Genomic DNA, 16,943 nt, shown 5'->3' on the forward strand with positions numbered 1-16,943 from the left:
CCAGTGTCCTTCTGCCATGCTCCCCACCATAATGATCAAGGCCCTAGCAAACTTACCATTCTATAAATTGACCTGGTCATGGTGTCTTTATCACAACAATAGAAAACTAACTGAGATACAGGCTGATCATATTTTCAACTATACACAGGAAGCAGAGAGTTGCATAGATTCAAGGTCGGTTAATTTTGGTGTGTAGGATGTCTTTATTTATTTGATTTTTATAATGAAACTTATAAAATTCTCTTTTAAAAGGAAGCAGAAAGAGAGAGAGAGAACAGGAAATATGATGAAGCCTCAAAGCCCACCCCAGTCACATACTTCCTCCAGCAAGGCTACACCTTGTAACCTCCCCCAAACAGCACCACCAATTGGAGACCAAGTGTGCAAATGCATGAAGCTGTGGGCACTCAAGCCACCACAAAAAGCCCTCTATAGATGTGAGCAATGCTGCTGAACCATAGCAAGGAGAATCAGCCTGTCAGCCATAGGTGTGAGGGTCAGGGCTGACCTGGCTCTCCAAGGCAGCCTAACATCGTACATAGTAGGTTCTCTCTACAGTCACCGGTCCCTGGAATGGTGGGCAATTTGTTCTCCCAAACAAAGGCAGCAAGAGCCCAGTGGAGGGAAGTGGAGGGTTAGGGCTAGGAAGAGGAACGGGCTTCAAGGGATGCTTCAAAGATAAGATGAACAGTACCTTTTATTCTGTTCCAGGATCACTGTTGCAAATTTAAATTGTCTCCTAGACACTGTAAACATCAGAAGAATTCTTTCTCCCTCCAGCAGAGAAATGTAAGATTTCAAGAGGACAGCATGCATGACACTGTAAAAGGAAACCTCTGTATCACACTCAATTGTCAGCAACGGCGCATTAAGCATCCTAACGCTTGCAGAGCTGCGGTAATTTGCCTCACATGACTGACTTACACTGCTCCCAGGAGATAATTTACCCCTGTTTGCGTACCAAAGGAACAGAGCAAATCCTGTAATATCCTTTCCCCTCATCTTCAGCCAAGAAATGATCTCGGTGGTGAGGATTTTGAAGAAAGCTTTGCAGCAGCCAGGGGAGCTGAGAGATGGCAAAACCCCAACTCATTCAAAACCCTGCGTTCTAGGTAGGAAACTGTTAAAGGAGTTAAAATATCCTATACCGTCTCCTGTTAAATCACAAAACCATGCTGATTTCCAAAAGTCCCTTGCACTGTGGATGAGGATTGCCTTTCTTCTAAGAAAACTATCCTGACTTGGCTATCCCTTTCCATCTCTTTATGTGTCCATCCATGCCTCCAACACCCACCCAGACATCCAGCGTCCCATCCACTTATATGTTCCTCTTCCCTCATCCACAGAGCAGACTAAAATTTCTGTGCTTGATGTCGTTTCTATATGTCCAAAACCCCCTACGCTCTATGGACTAGTTCTCTTCTCTCTCTACCTGTGTGCTATCTATACCGCCTGTTTCTTCTCATCTCCAACCAGCCTAGCTGTGACCCTTTCTACCAACAGTGTTCTTTCCAAAATGACATTAGCTGGCATGTTGCTAAAGACTCTCTGCATGCCATCACCTTCTCCTTTTCTCTCCTATTCTCTTCTAGACACTTAAACGGTGTACTCCCCGCTCCCAATCCTTCTGGGTGCTTTTTCTTGGGTTTGCTGCTGTCTTAGTTAGGATTTCTATTGATGTGATAACCAGCATAGCCAAAATCAACTGGAGTAGGGGTGTTTCACCTTACAGCTTCAGTCCATCATAAAGGAAGTCAGGGCAGGAACTCAAGACAAGAGCTGGAGGCAGGAACTGAAGCAGAGGCCAATGACAAATGCTGTTTAATTGATTGCTCCATGGGTTGCTCAGCCTGCTGTCTTAGGCAACTCAGGACCACCTTCCCAGGGGCGGCTCTGCCCACAGTGGTCTGGACCCTCCCACACCAATCATTACTTTAAAGACTTGCCCATGGGTTGGTCACACGGAGGCATTTTCTCAGTTGAGAGTCCCTGTTCCCAAACCATTCTCACTGTGTCACAGGCTCGTGACACCCATCTGTGCTGCTGCCTTTTTACCTTGGGCTTCTAGAGGCCTCAGCCTTATTCATCTGCATTCTTCAGTTAACAGTTTCCCTTAAAATAGCCTCATCTGCCTGTTCATCAGTTTCCAGGATGGCCTACAAAGTGTAACTCAGTACATTAACCAGCCAAGATCTATAGTCTCACTGCTTGGAAGGCTGGACGCCAAGCTATTTACAAGTGGCACTTTCTTCAGAGGGCGTGGGGGTGGCATCCACTCAAAGCCACTTGCTTAGCCTCAGGTAGTTTCTTGGACTTTTGGGTGTCCTTTGGCTTGTGGAAACATCAGCCATATCTCTTCCTTCTTCTTCACACGGGGTCTTCCCTCCAAGGACGGTGTGTACTAACTTTTTATGAAGTCATCAGTTATATGGAATGAGGCCCAGCCCTATGTTTTCATTGTAATTTGGTTGCCTCTTTCTGTCTCAGAAGAAAGTCACATTTTAGGTTCTGGAGGTTAGGTTTCCAACATGTGCCTGGAAGGAAGCAAGAATAACTCATGGCTGTTCCCACAGCTACTCTCATGTGTTACCATGCTAGGGCTCCCACACTTGAGCCCAGATGTGTCTCATGGACTCTAGAGCTGTTGTCCCCCAGTCGTCTTCCTATGGATGAGCTTCGTGGAGTGTCTAAGACCACGTTTCAGCATCCTTCCTCAAAGCGAGTCCTCCGAGCTTTATGAATGGTGTTTTGCGGATTTAACTGTCTTAGATGGAAACTGTGTGTGTGTGTGTGTGTGTGTGTGTGTGTGTATGTGTGTACCCATGTAGCAAATGGGGCACAGCACAATGGGTTGTGTGTCTATGTGTCTGTGTGTGTGTACCCTTGTAATAAATGGGAGCACATCACACACACGTGTGTGTGTGTGTACCCACATGGTAAATGGGAGTACAATATAGGTGTGTGTGTGTGTGTGTGTGTATACCCACGTGCTGAATGGGAGCACAGAACAGGGGTGTGTGTGTGTGTGTGTGTGTGTGTGTGTGTGTACCCTCGTGGTAAATGGGAATACAATATAGGTGTGTGTGTGTACCCTCGTGTTACATGGGGCACAGAACAGGTGTATGTGTGTGTATGTGTACCCGTGTAGCAAGTGGGCACAACACAAGGGTTTGTGTGTGTACCCACATGGTAAATGGGAGGACAGCATAGGTGTGTGTGTGTGTGTGTGTGTACACCCACATGGTAAATGGGAGCACAATATAGGTGTGTATGTGTGTGTGTGTATCCACATGGTAAATGGTAGCACAGCAAGGTGTGTGTGTATGTGTATGTGTACCCTCGTGGTACATGGGACACCGAATGTGTGTGTGTGTGTGTGTGTGTGTACCCTCTGATACATGGGGCACATCACAGGTGTGTGTGTGTGTGTGTGTGCACGTGCACGTGCACATGTGTGTGTGTGTATACCCACATGGGTGGAGGTACATGGGCACAGGACAAGTGTGAAAGTCAGCAGGCAACCTCAGTTCTAGTCTTCATATGCTCTTCACGTTTGTCTGTTTGTCTGAAAGAGGATTTCTCATTTGCCTAGAACTTCACCAGGTAAGCCAGGCTCACTGGCTCTTGAGTTTCCAGGGATCTACCTTTCTCTGCACCCCTTTCATTCTCTAAGACCATAAGAACACACCGCCATACAAGTGTTTTCCATGGATTCAAAAATCCAAATGCAGGCTCTCAATTATGTAAAGCAAGTACTTTGCCACTGAGCCGTACTCCCAGATCTGCCCACAATTAAGATATGTTTCCTCACATCAGTTAACAATGTAACCAAGATAATCCTCCACTGCCTTCTGAATGAACTTAAGATGGAAACAGAATGGTCATGTTTGGATTCCTGGAAGACTGTTCTGCAATATGGAAAAATGGACAGGGTTAGAATAATTGGTGGGGCCGGCGTCGCGGGACAAGTAGGATCCAGTGGTCCCACACAGTTGGCTTTAGACCTTGAGACCTATTTTGGTGGGGGAAGTGGATTCACTAAGTGGAGAAGAGTCTTGTGGTAGTTGGAGCTGCCACTTTACAAAACTCTAAAATTACCCTGGAGACAGACCTCTGGGCATGCCTGTGGTGGGTTCTCCTGACTACATCTTCAATTGATACGGAAACACCCATCTTCATTGTGTCAGGTCCATTGCCCGGGTAAGGGATTCTAGACTATATGAAATGAAGAAATTAAGCCAAGTATGCAAGCTTACAGTCGCTGTTAGCTTTTTCTGGCTGTAGTTCTGAGTCCTGCTGCTTCAAGCTCCTAATGACTTGACTTCCCTGCTCTGATGGACTGTCACCTGGGACTGGGCGCTGAAACAATCTGTCCTCTTTCAGTTGTCTTTGCCGGTGTATTTTATCACAGCAACAGGAACCGAAGCTGAGACAGAGCTTGTAGGTATCAGACAGGGCCTTGTCAGACAGGTTGGGATTCAAGAGCAATTTCTGCCTACCTACCTGGTATGTATGTGTAGGTGCCCATGATGATTATGAATATGGCCCAATGCTGGCTGCTTAGCTTCTCCCGTTGTCCCCAGTAGCAGAGCTGCAATACAGTTCTATTTCTATTGTGTCTCAACCCACAGAAGACCTGCCTGAGCAGCTGCCTCTGCCAGCTTCTGTCCCGCCTTCCTCCTCAGGTGACCGACATGTGTAAACACCATTAGCTCCTCCCTGGCAGGAATGTCTGTCCTTTTCTTCCCCTGCTCATGAAAAAGACATAAATATTTTTGTGAACTGTTACATAGACTTCTGGCTTGAAAGCCTAACTCCTAAAGGAGAAGACTGCTGGGGACCATTAGCATTGGCAAGAGACTGTCGTGAATTGGCTCCTGGAGAGTAGCTTTTCCACCCACTTGGCATTTAGCTCACTTTACAAAAATTGCTTCTGTAAACTGGCTTTTCCCCTCCTGGACCATAACAAAATCAGGGCAAGTGCCTTGCCTTCTTGTTCTTCCCTGCATTTAGCAGAGGGCTAAGGCACAGCCTGGCCCACATTAGGCGTCAATCATGTTGATTACAAGGCCATCACAGAAACAGGCCAAGAGACAAAGGTTTCTCTCGAAATGAGGTTTGGACTAGCAATGAATGATGAGGCTGCATTATTAGTGTTCTGTCAAATCTGTCAATCAACAAACGTAATGGGGCCATTTGGAAAGGAAAGTATTCCAGAAGAGCTCCAGGAATAGACTTGTAAGCAGAGGTTTTCTAGAACCAGCAGTAGGTGCTTCCCACGCTTGGTGGGCAATGGTGACATTGTAAGAAGGTAGTAGTGATACTGGAAGGTGCATAAGAATTGTAGGTCTCTTTAAAAACCCTGTGTGTGTGTGAATGAGCAGCCTGGTTTAGGTCACAAGGAAATCAAGACTTCAGAGGAGGGGAAACAGAGGCCCAGTCACTATAGAAGAAAGTTGGAGTGTAACCTAATGCAAACCAAGCAGGTGATTCACAGAGGCGAGCCTAGCTTGTAAGAATCTGGGCCTTACCTACATTGATAGCTCTTCAATCTCTCATTCTGTCCAAACCCTCCCCTATGCCACCAATGGCTATAATCTAATGCCCAGGCAGAAATGGTTCTCTGTCAGTTTTCCAGGATCACCAGCTTCCCATGTATAGAAGTGGTTTAATAAAACTGATTTGCTGAGCTGGAAACTATACTAGAGAGGATGGGCTTTTTGATTAAGTGTTTATTTGTGCCTGCGCTGTTAGAGATTCACCACCTGCATCTGTAAAATGGGGATAGTAAAATCAATCCTGCAGTATTTTTAACACCTGGAGATCGTGTGTGTAAAACCTCTTGGCACAAGGAGGTGTTAAGCATATGTTAGGCATTTCATTTTTCTGTCACAGAAGTCAGTAGTAGTGTTAAGTCTTTGGTAGTAAAGTCAACTGTAGATACACGCAATGCATCATACTCTAGGCAGAATAAATGAATACTGTTTTAGGCGCAAGATATGTGTGGTTGGAATATTCGATTGCTTTTCCTCTCACATGCAGACTTTAGGCCAAAAAAATCAATTAAAAATTTTTTAATATGCAAGTACCCAAATCTTTCAAATACTTATCTTGAAAACCTAGCTTTTTGGTTAGATGTTTAATATTCGAAATAAGATAATCAAGAAATCTTGAAAACCTTAAGCATAAAATGTAGAAGACCTACAAAAGTACAGTGATAGAAACAGCAGGTGTTTTAACTAGGTACTTATTTATAAAATGACTAAAATCATCAGCTATAACAGGTAGAGGGTGTGTAACAAGTAGAGTGGATAACGCTGGGGCTGGGCGGTTGGGATTCTTAGAGAAGAAAGTGCTGAGCTGGGAATGTGGCTCACAGTTAAAGCATTGGCTTGCTATGCCCAAGGTCCTGGATTTGATTGCCTGCACCACAAACACAAACAGCAAGTAAATAAACAAACAAACAAATAGATGATGTAGGTGTGTCTTCTATCTAGCTGATGATTTCATTGGTTAATTAATAAAGAAACTGCTTGGCCTGATAGGTCAGAACATAGGTGGGTGGAGTAGACAGAACAGGATGCTGGGAGTGAGGCAGATGCCTCGGGCAATCGTCATGCCTCTCCTCTCTGGGACAGTCGCCATGAAGCCAGCCACAGATCAGACGTGCTGAATCTTTCCTGGTAAGACACCACTTATTAGAAATGGGTTAATCAAGATGTGAGAATTAGACAATAAGAGGCTGGAACTAATGGGCCAAGCAATGTTTAAATGAATACAGTTTCTGTGATGTTATTTCAGGATTTTAGCCAGGCGGCCGAGAGCTGGGCGGCAGGAACGCAGCCCCCAGTTCATCACTACAAATAGAATATATCAAAATGAAAAGTTGTAGTCTTACCTGCATGTGGTGCACCTCCTGGGACAACTCTTCCGTAGCTCTAAAGCCATATGTTCACCTCAGAGCAAGGTGACCCTCAGGCTAAGCCCACAAAAGCTTTTATAAATGCCTCACCAGTACAGTAATATGTGAAATTCAGCACAATTATTTTAAGATTTATTTTTAATTACACGTATGTATACGTGTGCTGGAGTCTTGTGTAGATGTGCCTGCAGAGGTCAGAAGAGGGTGTTGGGAACTGTGGAGCTGGAGTTACAGGCAGTTGTGAGCTGCCCAGCATAGGTGCTGGGAACTGAACTTGAGTCTTCTCCTAAAGCAGTATGACTTTTAAGCAACTCTCTAGCATACAAATGGCTTTTTAATGAAATTAAGCTTTCCACCTAAGGTGTTGTTGAATTATTGAATCTTGCTGAGAAAAAGGTCATATAATTATGACTATCAACTAACACAAGTAAAAGTAGAGAATTCTATTTCTGCTTTCTGTGCTTCTTTGTTAACTCTACCATCATGAAAAAGATCCCAGCTCTTCCAGCCACCAAAAATTGTTTGCAAATCTGAAAGTCAGTTTCGCAGTCAGCACATTATCTGAAAGTTTGTCAGAAGAATCCTCCACCAAAGAATCTAGTGGTCCAGGTAGACAATGGGCATGTGTGAGGTAAATAACACACAATTCAAGGGGGTGCAAGTGAAGGAGGTTGGTGCTTCAGACCTACACAAGGTGCCTAATAATCTGGGAAAAGATGTTTCCTGATCTGCTCAGAGGGGGGTTTGTGAGATCCAAGTTTCCATTGACTTTTTGTGCCCGTGGGATATAAAGGCAGATTGCAGAGTCCTTGGTTTAGATGGTAATGGTGAATTTGACCTGTTGTCATCCACATTATCTTTGTCCACACAGAAACTGCCCTGTTGCTTTGTGTTTCACTCACAATGCTTCCCAAAGACCTCTTTCCTAGCTATTCTTTATCAGCTTGACTTTTCCATTTGCCTGAGAACACTACACATCGCATTCACAGTTCTCACGCAACTGCCTCACTCAGTCAGCAGCTGAGCCTCTTGTTCCCCTTGGCTTTGAACTTGCTAGAGCAGATCCCCGGGGAACTCCTGCCTAGCATTTCCCAGTCTTTGCTGAGAGCTTTTTGCAATATCCCCACTACCAGCCATGGGAAGTAGACAAGAAGTCAGATAATGCAAAGACTTCCTCCTGAATATTTTACTCATAACCTAAAGCTATGAGAATGAAAATCTGGACACTCGCTGTTTTCTGCAGACAGGACAAGCCTCAGGTAATTGAGAAGCAATGAAGTCGGACCCTACAAAGAGAGCTAACACTGTGAAGAGATTGTACCAGAGCTGGGTCCAGCTGTTCCTGCTTCAGGGACGGCTTAGCTATTCTGCCCCTGGGTTGCTAAACCCTAAAACCTCCCCTTTTCTCTAACCTAATTTAGAGTGGCTTTCTAATGCATGACGTCAGTGTTCTTGACTTCCACTATTGGTCACTGTTTTCACCTGCTCATTGTTAGTCACCATCAGTTAAACTCCCTGAGTACTTCCTGTGAACCACATCATCTGAACAGAAGAGGAAACAGAAGGGTGGAGATTCCCAGGGCTGCAATGGGCTTGGTATCTACACGTCAATGTTGCTGAGCCCAGATTCCTACCCGATCTCCCCAGATACAGGCAGCCTGGGCTTTTAACTACTACTGCTCTTTTGATCTCATTTGAGCAGAACTTCCTTTTCAGAAACAGGTAGAGGCAGAAAACCAGGAGACCCAAGCTCTGTAGAACTCTTATTGCAGAATCTTAGAGTTGGGCATTTGCTGGAAGGCCCCACACTATATGCTTCATGTATTCCAGTATGCAATCTCTTATTGCAGAATCTTAGAGTTGGGCATTTGCTGGAAGGCCCCACACTATACGTTATGGCTAAATGGTTGCCTATCCAACTTTACTACTGAGCCGAGAGCTCCAGGTAGGCATGGATTATGTATCCTTCAGTTGTCTGACTTTGCCCCTGACATGAACCTACTTAATAATAGATGTTTAGTAACCATCTGTTGAGCCAAATTGAATTTGGGAGCATGCCGAGTCCCATCGCTGCAGATAGAAATTATTCTCCAGCCTGGATAGTTACGAAACATGACCCCTAATGTCCCTATAACTATGTCTCATGTCTGGTTTGTGGAGAACTGATGGCAGTTCATCAATTGGAGAATTTTAGTCATTAATTCTAAAAAAAAAAAAAAAAAGTGAGCCTTAAACTTCATAGCCAGGCCGAGAGACACACTAGGAGTTTGAGCCATGAAGCAGTCATCTCCAGTTTGGGAAATAAAGAAACCTAACAAATCCCACCTTGACAAGGTGGCCATAGTCAGCATCATCACTGATGCCATACAAGTAACACATATGGGGAGGGGGATGCTGAGGGCTGCATTTTCATCTGCCACACTGGATAAAGACCACAGGTGAAACTGGACTTTAGCAGTCAAAACTGGCAGAAAAGCATTTGCCACGTAAGGAAGGGGGTGAAAGCAAGTGTGACGCAATGCTTTGCTCCCCGTAAGCTAACTGTGGGGCTGTGTGGGCAGTTTTAATTTACAATGAGAGTTTCCACCCAAGCATCGTCTTCTAATATCACCTCCAGTGAATGAATCTATCAAAGCAAATATCTTTCGAGACCTGGAGCCTCCCTCCATGTGTTTCCTTCCTTGGGGTTCCTTCACAGAGTAGAAATGAGTTCCTTGAGACTGTCATGGTCACGTGCTTGACTGCCAAGGATTTTGAAGACACTTCTGACTTTTTCTGCTCAGAAGTTCTCAAACTGGTGTGCACTCTGTCTTTCCAGGTACCTCCAGATCATCAGTCACTCGCTGCAAACCAGGATCCAACTGCCCCAGTTCCCACAGCAGCATCAGCAGGCAGCTGTCCCCTCTAGCTGTCACCGAAGACTCTGCTGCTCCTATTCTTGAACTCCAGAGCCAAGGACCCTCCGGAGTTTGTGGACACAGGGTTGAGAGACAGAGCAGAGCAGGTATGTGTGTGACCTCCTCTTGAGCAGCAGTACACTGTAGCAGCCTTCTAGACAGCCATGGAAATGCTGCCTGGGGCACAGGAGGCAGAAATGTTTCCCTGAGCGTAGGTGCAGGGATGGCTTATCAAATGGGAGTAGGGAGAAGTTAGGACATAAGACAGGCAATTTATTAGGATAAACAATGCCATAGAGAACCAAACTCCAAAATCTAGTGTTAAAAAAGTTATATCATAGACTGTCGGTGACCTCTGGTGAAATTTACAAGGTAGTTCATTTTCTCATCTTCAAGTGCCAAACCCAGCATCATTTGGCTCAGCTCCGGATCCGGTGATAACATTCTGTGTCCAGTCTAAAGAGAATGAAAACGCCAGCCAAATCACACGCTGTGCTTTTGTTCTGGTCAGGACTCCTGGTCCCTGGCACCCATTCAGTCTTCCCAAGTTCCTGTGCAGCAATGAACTGTTCAGCCTTTTCTGCTCACTTGAAACTTTTGTCCTTTGTCTGATCAACACTCACTAACTCTCAGGTTCCTGGGATGCTAGAGGGATCTCAGCCACGCCCATGAGCTTCCCAGCAAAGCATGACATTCCTAGATGCAACTGGATTCACCCAGTTGCTGCTAAAGTTTCTGTGATTCTGTAGTCTTGGACACGTTATCTCCTGTCTCAAATAAAGCTCTAAAGCCCCACGTTCATACTCGTTTCCTATCTTCTCAACAAATGACCACACATTTACCTCCCCAGAAAGGAAACAAACAAACAGAATAAAGCAAAAGTTCCCTCTCTCTGTGGGAGATTGTGTTCACCAGTTACCATCATCACAGGATCGTCCCTGGCTAGGGGCTCCCTCCGTCTATGGCAGGCACTTCTTTCTCCAGCGCGCACCCCCTCCCTGTGCCTCTTCTGCTTGCAGCCACAAAGCCTCCTCTATCTGAGCCTTCAGGTGCTGCCAACATACCAAATCTCCTTCAGATTTCAAAACGCCGCAAAGATAACAGCAGAATATTCCATTCATAACAACTGGCTCGTTAAAGAACACAAAAGCATAGAGTTAAGAAACTGTTTTTAATGAATAAAAATGACAGTTTGTGAGATTTAAGTGGGGAGTGAGTGAATTTTAAAATGAGGCTAGAAAGGGAATGAGAAGCCCATCTGGAGCCCTCTGAACTTAGGAATAGATTCTTTTACATGAATAAAGCCTGGACTGACTGCGTGCTCAGAATGGAAGGACCTCGAGTTCTACTGACTTGCAGCGCCCTTCACCCAAGCCTCTGTTCTTTTTATCTGTACCGAGTTGGTTCGCGTTTCTTTTCTGGCCTCCTGACACAATAGTCTCTCATTCTAATGCCTTCATTTATCTTCATTTTCCCTTCTTCTCTCGGCATAAATCACAAGACATTTGCAGAACTCTTGCCAAAGCAAACCCTATCTGGACGTAGCCAAGTGAGCCAGTTAAACGCTGCTTCCTTGCTCACTGCAATGTCTCTGCATTGGGGAAGTTTCGCCCAGCCACATTGCTTCTCTGCTCTACACAGCCTCATCTCCATATGAACTGGCCCATGTTATCTTGTGTCCTAATGTAAACTCAAGTCTTTCACCTTTGAACCCCGGGGACACAAGGAATGAACCAGATCTGAGTGTCTCCGAAGAGCTTATCGAATAAATAAGTCAGACAATGACAGTTTCCAACTGCAGTTATTTAAAACTCCAAGAATTCCATACCTTTTAAAAGACTAAGAAGTTCCAGAATGATTTTTGTGCTCACATTAATAGTAGGAATTCACTTTCAAAGATTATTCTTAAAAGCCTCCACCCAGAGTATGAGGGGGAGTCAGTCTGACTTGGCTCACTAGGCAGTAGGAACATGTCCAGGCAGGTTCTGGAAAGGAAAGGCCGAGTAAGAAAAGCCACACTAATCACTGCTTGCACCCCAAGTATAGTCTTGGGTCTCAGTTAAGTCCCTAGAGACATAAAAACAATCTTGCAGCAATTCTGTGTCCCTGCAGGAAGCTACCATGTGGGATCTCAGCTAGGAGATGTCCTCCTTCTCAGCTGCTGAAAGGTACACGAATCTATTTCTAACTCACTTGTTCTATCGAGAGAAAGGGCAATGATGGCTGTCAACTCCAGAGAGTTTTGATGATTTTCAGGGGGGAAATACTCCTGAACTCTCTTAGTAAATGTTAAAATTCAAGAAAGTCTGCTGTGTTATCAGCAACACGGTTGAACAGTAATCTGTTATACAATGGGAAATGACTTTGTATAGCCACAGTTCACTCTGTTCTTGGCCCACACCGGTTTCGGTTTAAGAGTCATCTGGTGCCGTTTGTGAAAGATCCCGGGAGACTACAAAAGGAAGCACGTACTTCTCAGACCTTTCATGTTTGTGGATTCAGGGCAGCTTTGACTCAGTTGTGTTCATCCCCCACATAGACTGAAAGAGCAGCTTGGTCTATGGTGGAGTTTCTGTCTTAGTCACAGAGAGGAAGAGAAGGAGACCTGGTAGAGCCCTGAATGCCTCTTAGAGTTTCTGCTATGGGGCAGCCACTGCATTTGTCCCTTGGGACTATAGGAGGCCTTCCGCAGGTCTTTAGAAACTGAGATGTGGAACCTTCTTAAAGGCAAAGCATGCCTATAATATAACACACACCACATGCATGAGCATCTTTACCTTCTGGCTGGGGTCCAAATCCACAGTGGACCCTGTCAAGTGAAATTCATAGAGAGGATGAACTTGGGGTGAGGCGCTGGAGGTGGCTCAGCAATTAAGAGCACTGGCTGCTGTTCTTCCAGAGGACCTGAGTTCAATTCCCAGCATCCACATGGTAGCTTTCAACTGGCTGACTCTAGTTCCTGGGGATTAGACAGCCTCTTCTAAACTTCACTGGCCCTGCACACACATGGGGCACAGACATACATTCAAACACTTTTACTTATAAAATAAAAATGAGCAGAAAGGTGAAAACCAAACCCAAGAGATGAGCAGGGGACTGTTGTTCTCTTCCTATCACGCTGGCCATGCTCACAGTTACGTATATCTTCTTAAAGGAGCCAACACGTGTGATTGCTGTTTTACATCCCGCTCCTCCACATCTGTATTCCTCTCCTGTTTCCAGGGGATGATGGGACACAGACTCATCCTGAGAGCAGCGGCCAAGAAAGCAGACTCAAGGCTCGCTGCCTGTCCTGCACGTCCGTGGTCCTGAAGGCCGTCTGGGGACTCTTGATCATCTTCTCCGTGTCATCGTCTTGGGTTGGAACCACGCAAATCGTCAAAATTACTTACAAGAATTTTTACTGTCCCTTTTTCATGACATGGTTTTCGACAAACTGGAACATTATGTTTTTCCCCGTCTATTATTCTGGCCATCTAGCCACAGCTCAAGAAAAGCAGTCACCAATGAAAAAATTCAGGTGGGTTCCATGTTTAGTGATCAATAGCAGACGTTTCAAAGCCTGTCTGATGTAAATGTGTCTATGCTCACTGCTTTGGGATATGAATTGACTTTGTTTTGAAGTGAAGAAGCAAGATCTATGGTTGGCAGAGAACAGGAGGAAACAGAATTGGTCCCCTCTGAAAACATTGTGTCTACACGTGGCAGGCATTGAGCTGGTTGGTGCTCTTGTGTCCCTTACCTTAGGTTGTCATCATCGTCATGGTAACAAACACCTTTCCAGGTGGTACTAATATCCTCATCTTAACCAAGATGAAACAGATTCCCAAAGGCTGAAAGTCTGCTCCAAAATTAGTTGTGTATTATAGAACCCTGATTAGGTTCAGGTATATTTGTCTCTGAAGGTCATATGTTCAGAATGTCTCAAACTCTAGAGGAAAAAAATCTATATTAATACATCTAATTTTTGTGATACGCACACATTTGCTTGCTATTTCCAGCACTCTGATGTCTTCGTGGATGAAATGGCCTTGTTGCCTAAGACGGGAGGCTTAGCACCGAGCATCTCAAAGAGATGCCTGTCTCTGTGGTGGGAGCACATGGGCCTTGTCTTTGCTCGGTAAAGATACAGGGGGGTGGTGGCTTGCCTACTAGTTGTGTGGTTCTAGTATTTGCCCAGTGCTAAGTCAGATCCCCTCTGGGTGTGCTCGGGAACATGGCGGGGCTAGTATGAACTTTGTACAACACTCCTGGAAGGCAAAAGCAATGTTTGGGTCAGAGTTTCTGTGTGGAGTGCAGCAGGTAAAGTGTTTGCTTTGCAAACATGAGGATCTGGTTTTTATCCCAGAACAAACAAGAAGGCGATAAAGAAAATCTAAGTATGGCTGGGCATACTTGTTATCCTAGCACTGGGGAAGTGGAGACAAGAGGACCCCTGAAGCTCATAAGAAGGCCAAACTACCAAGACCTTGTCTTGAAAGACAAAGTGGCTGGTGACTAAGGAATGACAGCCAAAATTGTCTTCTGGCCCCTACATTCACACACACACACACACACACACACACTCACACAGATCCAGAGCTAAGAAACAGCATCAGCAACAAACAGGCTCACTGAGGGTCCTCCTTAGATCATAGCAACTCGTCTTCAATAAGAGGATAACAGTTTGTCATACAGTAGCTCAAACAACCCCTCTTTATTACCCCTGTGCTCAACAAGAAAAAATGACTATTATGATTGGTACGTTCTAAGAACAGATTTTAAAACAACTTCCATTTCTTGTCACCAGCTTGGAAGTGGGAGGGAATGCTGAAGCCACACTGTGAGCTGGTTTTCTGTATGTAACCACAAACGTTCAACTCTAAAGAAACAAAAATTAGACCTGGAGAGGTGGCTCAGCGGTTAAGAACATGTGTTGCTCTTGCAGAGGACCTGGGTTTGGTTCCTAGCACCCATATGGCAGCTCACAGCCATCCATAACTTCACTTCCAGGGGATCTGATGCCTTCTTTTGACATCTTTGGGCACCAGGCACACACATAGTGTATATGCATATGTGCACTCAAAATAATCATACACATAAAATAAAATTTTAAAATCTAAATTTTCAATAAAAAACTAAAACAACAAATATTCTTGTTTTTGAAGAAAAGTCTTATGATTGTTTGTGATTGTGAAAAGATATTTTGTATTTGGTTGCCATTAAAATAGAGGTCATCTTTTGGGTATGATTTTTTCCCCCCCGAAGACAGGGTTTCTCTGTGCAATCCTGGCTATTTTGAAACTTGCTCTGTAGACCTGGCTGGCCTCAAACTCAGAGAGATCCACCTGCCTCTGTCTCCCAAGTGCTGGGGTGAAAGGTGTGTACCACCACTGTCTGGCATTTGGGGCATTATTTTTAATGATGGCATTTAAAAAATATATCAAGGAAGTGTGATTATCAAACTGTAATTGTCATATTTGAAAACAGTTGTGTGTGCCTAATAGAATAATACATGTGCTCTTCTCCAAAACAATTTAAAAAGTTTAGAGGAAGGAGAGCAACTTCAGAGCATGTTAAACAAGCCATAGTGCTTTATCCAAGATGCGTTGACGGCAGGCTGAACCTCTGCCTGGGGAGTGAGCTGCATCTCTCCACATCCCTCACCTTGGACTAGCTCTGAGCATTGCTGGGTCTGCGCCTGGACAAGATGCCTCCACCTGTTAGTGTAGGTAGGGCAAAGCTGGCAATTTCTGAAACTGAATCAAACGGGTTTTCCCGTGAGCACTGTCTCCAAGAGGACTGTCCCCTAGCCAGAACAACGTGAGCTGAACATTGTGAGGAAACATCTTAGCTCTTTGAACTGTTTTCCCTGCAGACTCATTAACACCAGCTGCTAAGGAGGCACTCCCAGGGCCTTCAGGGCTGAACAGGGAGAGATGAGTTAGTGTGAGAGACTGAACACAGAATCCTCCAGAGCGCTGGATATTTTTTTTCTCCTGAGCAGCGTGGAAGAAATTCATGGGTTTTTTTCTTAACACTAACATCAAAGGAATTTTCAACCAAGTATCAAATCTAGGTGATAAAACATGTCCCCTTAGCAGTGGACTTTGATGAATCCGTTGTTCCAATTAAATACTGCCAGAATTCAAGTGCCCAGGGTGCATTTGAAATTTGCAGAGAAAAAAGTATCCCCTATAGTTTTAATAAGGCTGCTTCATTAGTTCAAAAAAAATCTCTAGAAACAATGAGTTCGATTCGAAGAGACAGCAGTCTCTGATGAAATACAGTTAAAATACCATTTGGCATACAAAGGGTGCTCAATGCCTAGGTAAGTAGCTGCTGTTATACAGGAGGGCATGATTAGTTTATCACTTCCCCCAGCTTCCAGTTTCATTCCAAGCAACGCCACCTGTCAATGCCTCTTATGCAGAAATTCTTCTCCCATCACCCCCGAGGGAAGCACACTTCTCATTGCTTCTTAGTGCACATCCATTCTTTGGGTGTTCACATCTCTCAGTACCTAGTACTTACCCTACACATAGCTTTACACGGGTCACCTAGCATTTGGCTATAGAAGGGGTGGGAGGAAGAGTTCTAATATCTACAACAGTGGTTACAGATGGGAAGCTAAGTGGCAGGGAGAGGGAGTGGGTAGAAAAGATGACCAAGGAGAGGCTGACTACCTGGGGCACGTGACCAGCTAGAGAAGAACAGCCTTTGCTAGGAATCAGTCTCCGCCCCCACTTTGCCCAGGAGCCTCTCTCTCCTCACTGTAGAACTATGTTTCTTCCTTGCCCTCCTGGCTTTACTTGAGACTCTCACCCTGTGTCTCTGGTCTCTGGGTAAGAACCATCACAGGGCCAGGGATAAGAAAAGAGAAACCATTTAATAAGAAATGGGTTTCTTCATGGTTTTCCATAAATGTGTAGTTACAAAGGCATCCACTGGTTGTGGATAAAATAATAAACCCGGACTCTCACTCCCTCTTAGTGTGTCTGACCAGGCAGATGTCCTACCCTACCAAGAGCAAACTTTGCCTCTGGTACAGTCTGGAAACGCTGTGGCTTGCCCGCTGTACGAAGCTGCCCCTTATTAGCACAAGCGGCTGAGATCCCTCCGTCTTTCTGTGAGACTTCTGTGTG

General features: G+C 44.9%; 1 protein-coding gene across 1 annotated transcript in view; it reads left to right on the plus strand.

The window, feature by feature from the left end:
- The window catches only part of Slc35f4 (solute carrier family 35 member F4), a 225,738-nt gene that overhangs the window by 191,565 nt on the left and 17,230 nt on the right, over window positions 1-16,943 (plus strand). The window contains exons 2-3 of the mRNA XM_038310550.1: window positions 9,741-9,926; window positions 13,042-13,339. Of these exons, the coding sequence (XP_038166478.1) occupies window positions 9,741-9,926; window positions 13,042-13,339 (484 nt within the window). The remainder of the gene's footprint in view (window positions 1-9,740; window positions 9,927-13,041; window positions 13,340-16,943) is intronic.

Source organism: Arvicola amphibius, chromosome 13 (assembly GCF_903992535.2).
Source record: "Arvicola amphibius chromosome 13, mArvAmp1.2, whole genome shotgun sequence".
Taxonomy (NCBI): Eukaryota; Metazoa; Chordata; class Mammalia; order Rodentia; family Cricetidae; genus Arvicola; species Arvicola amphibius.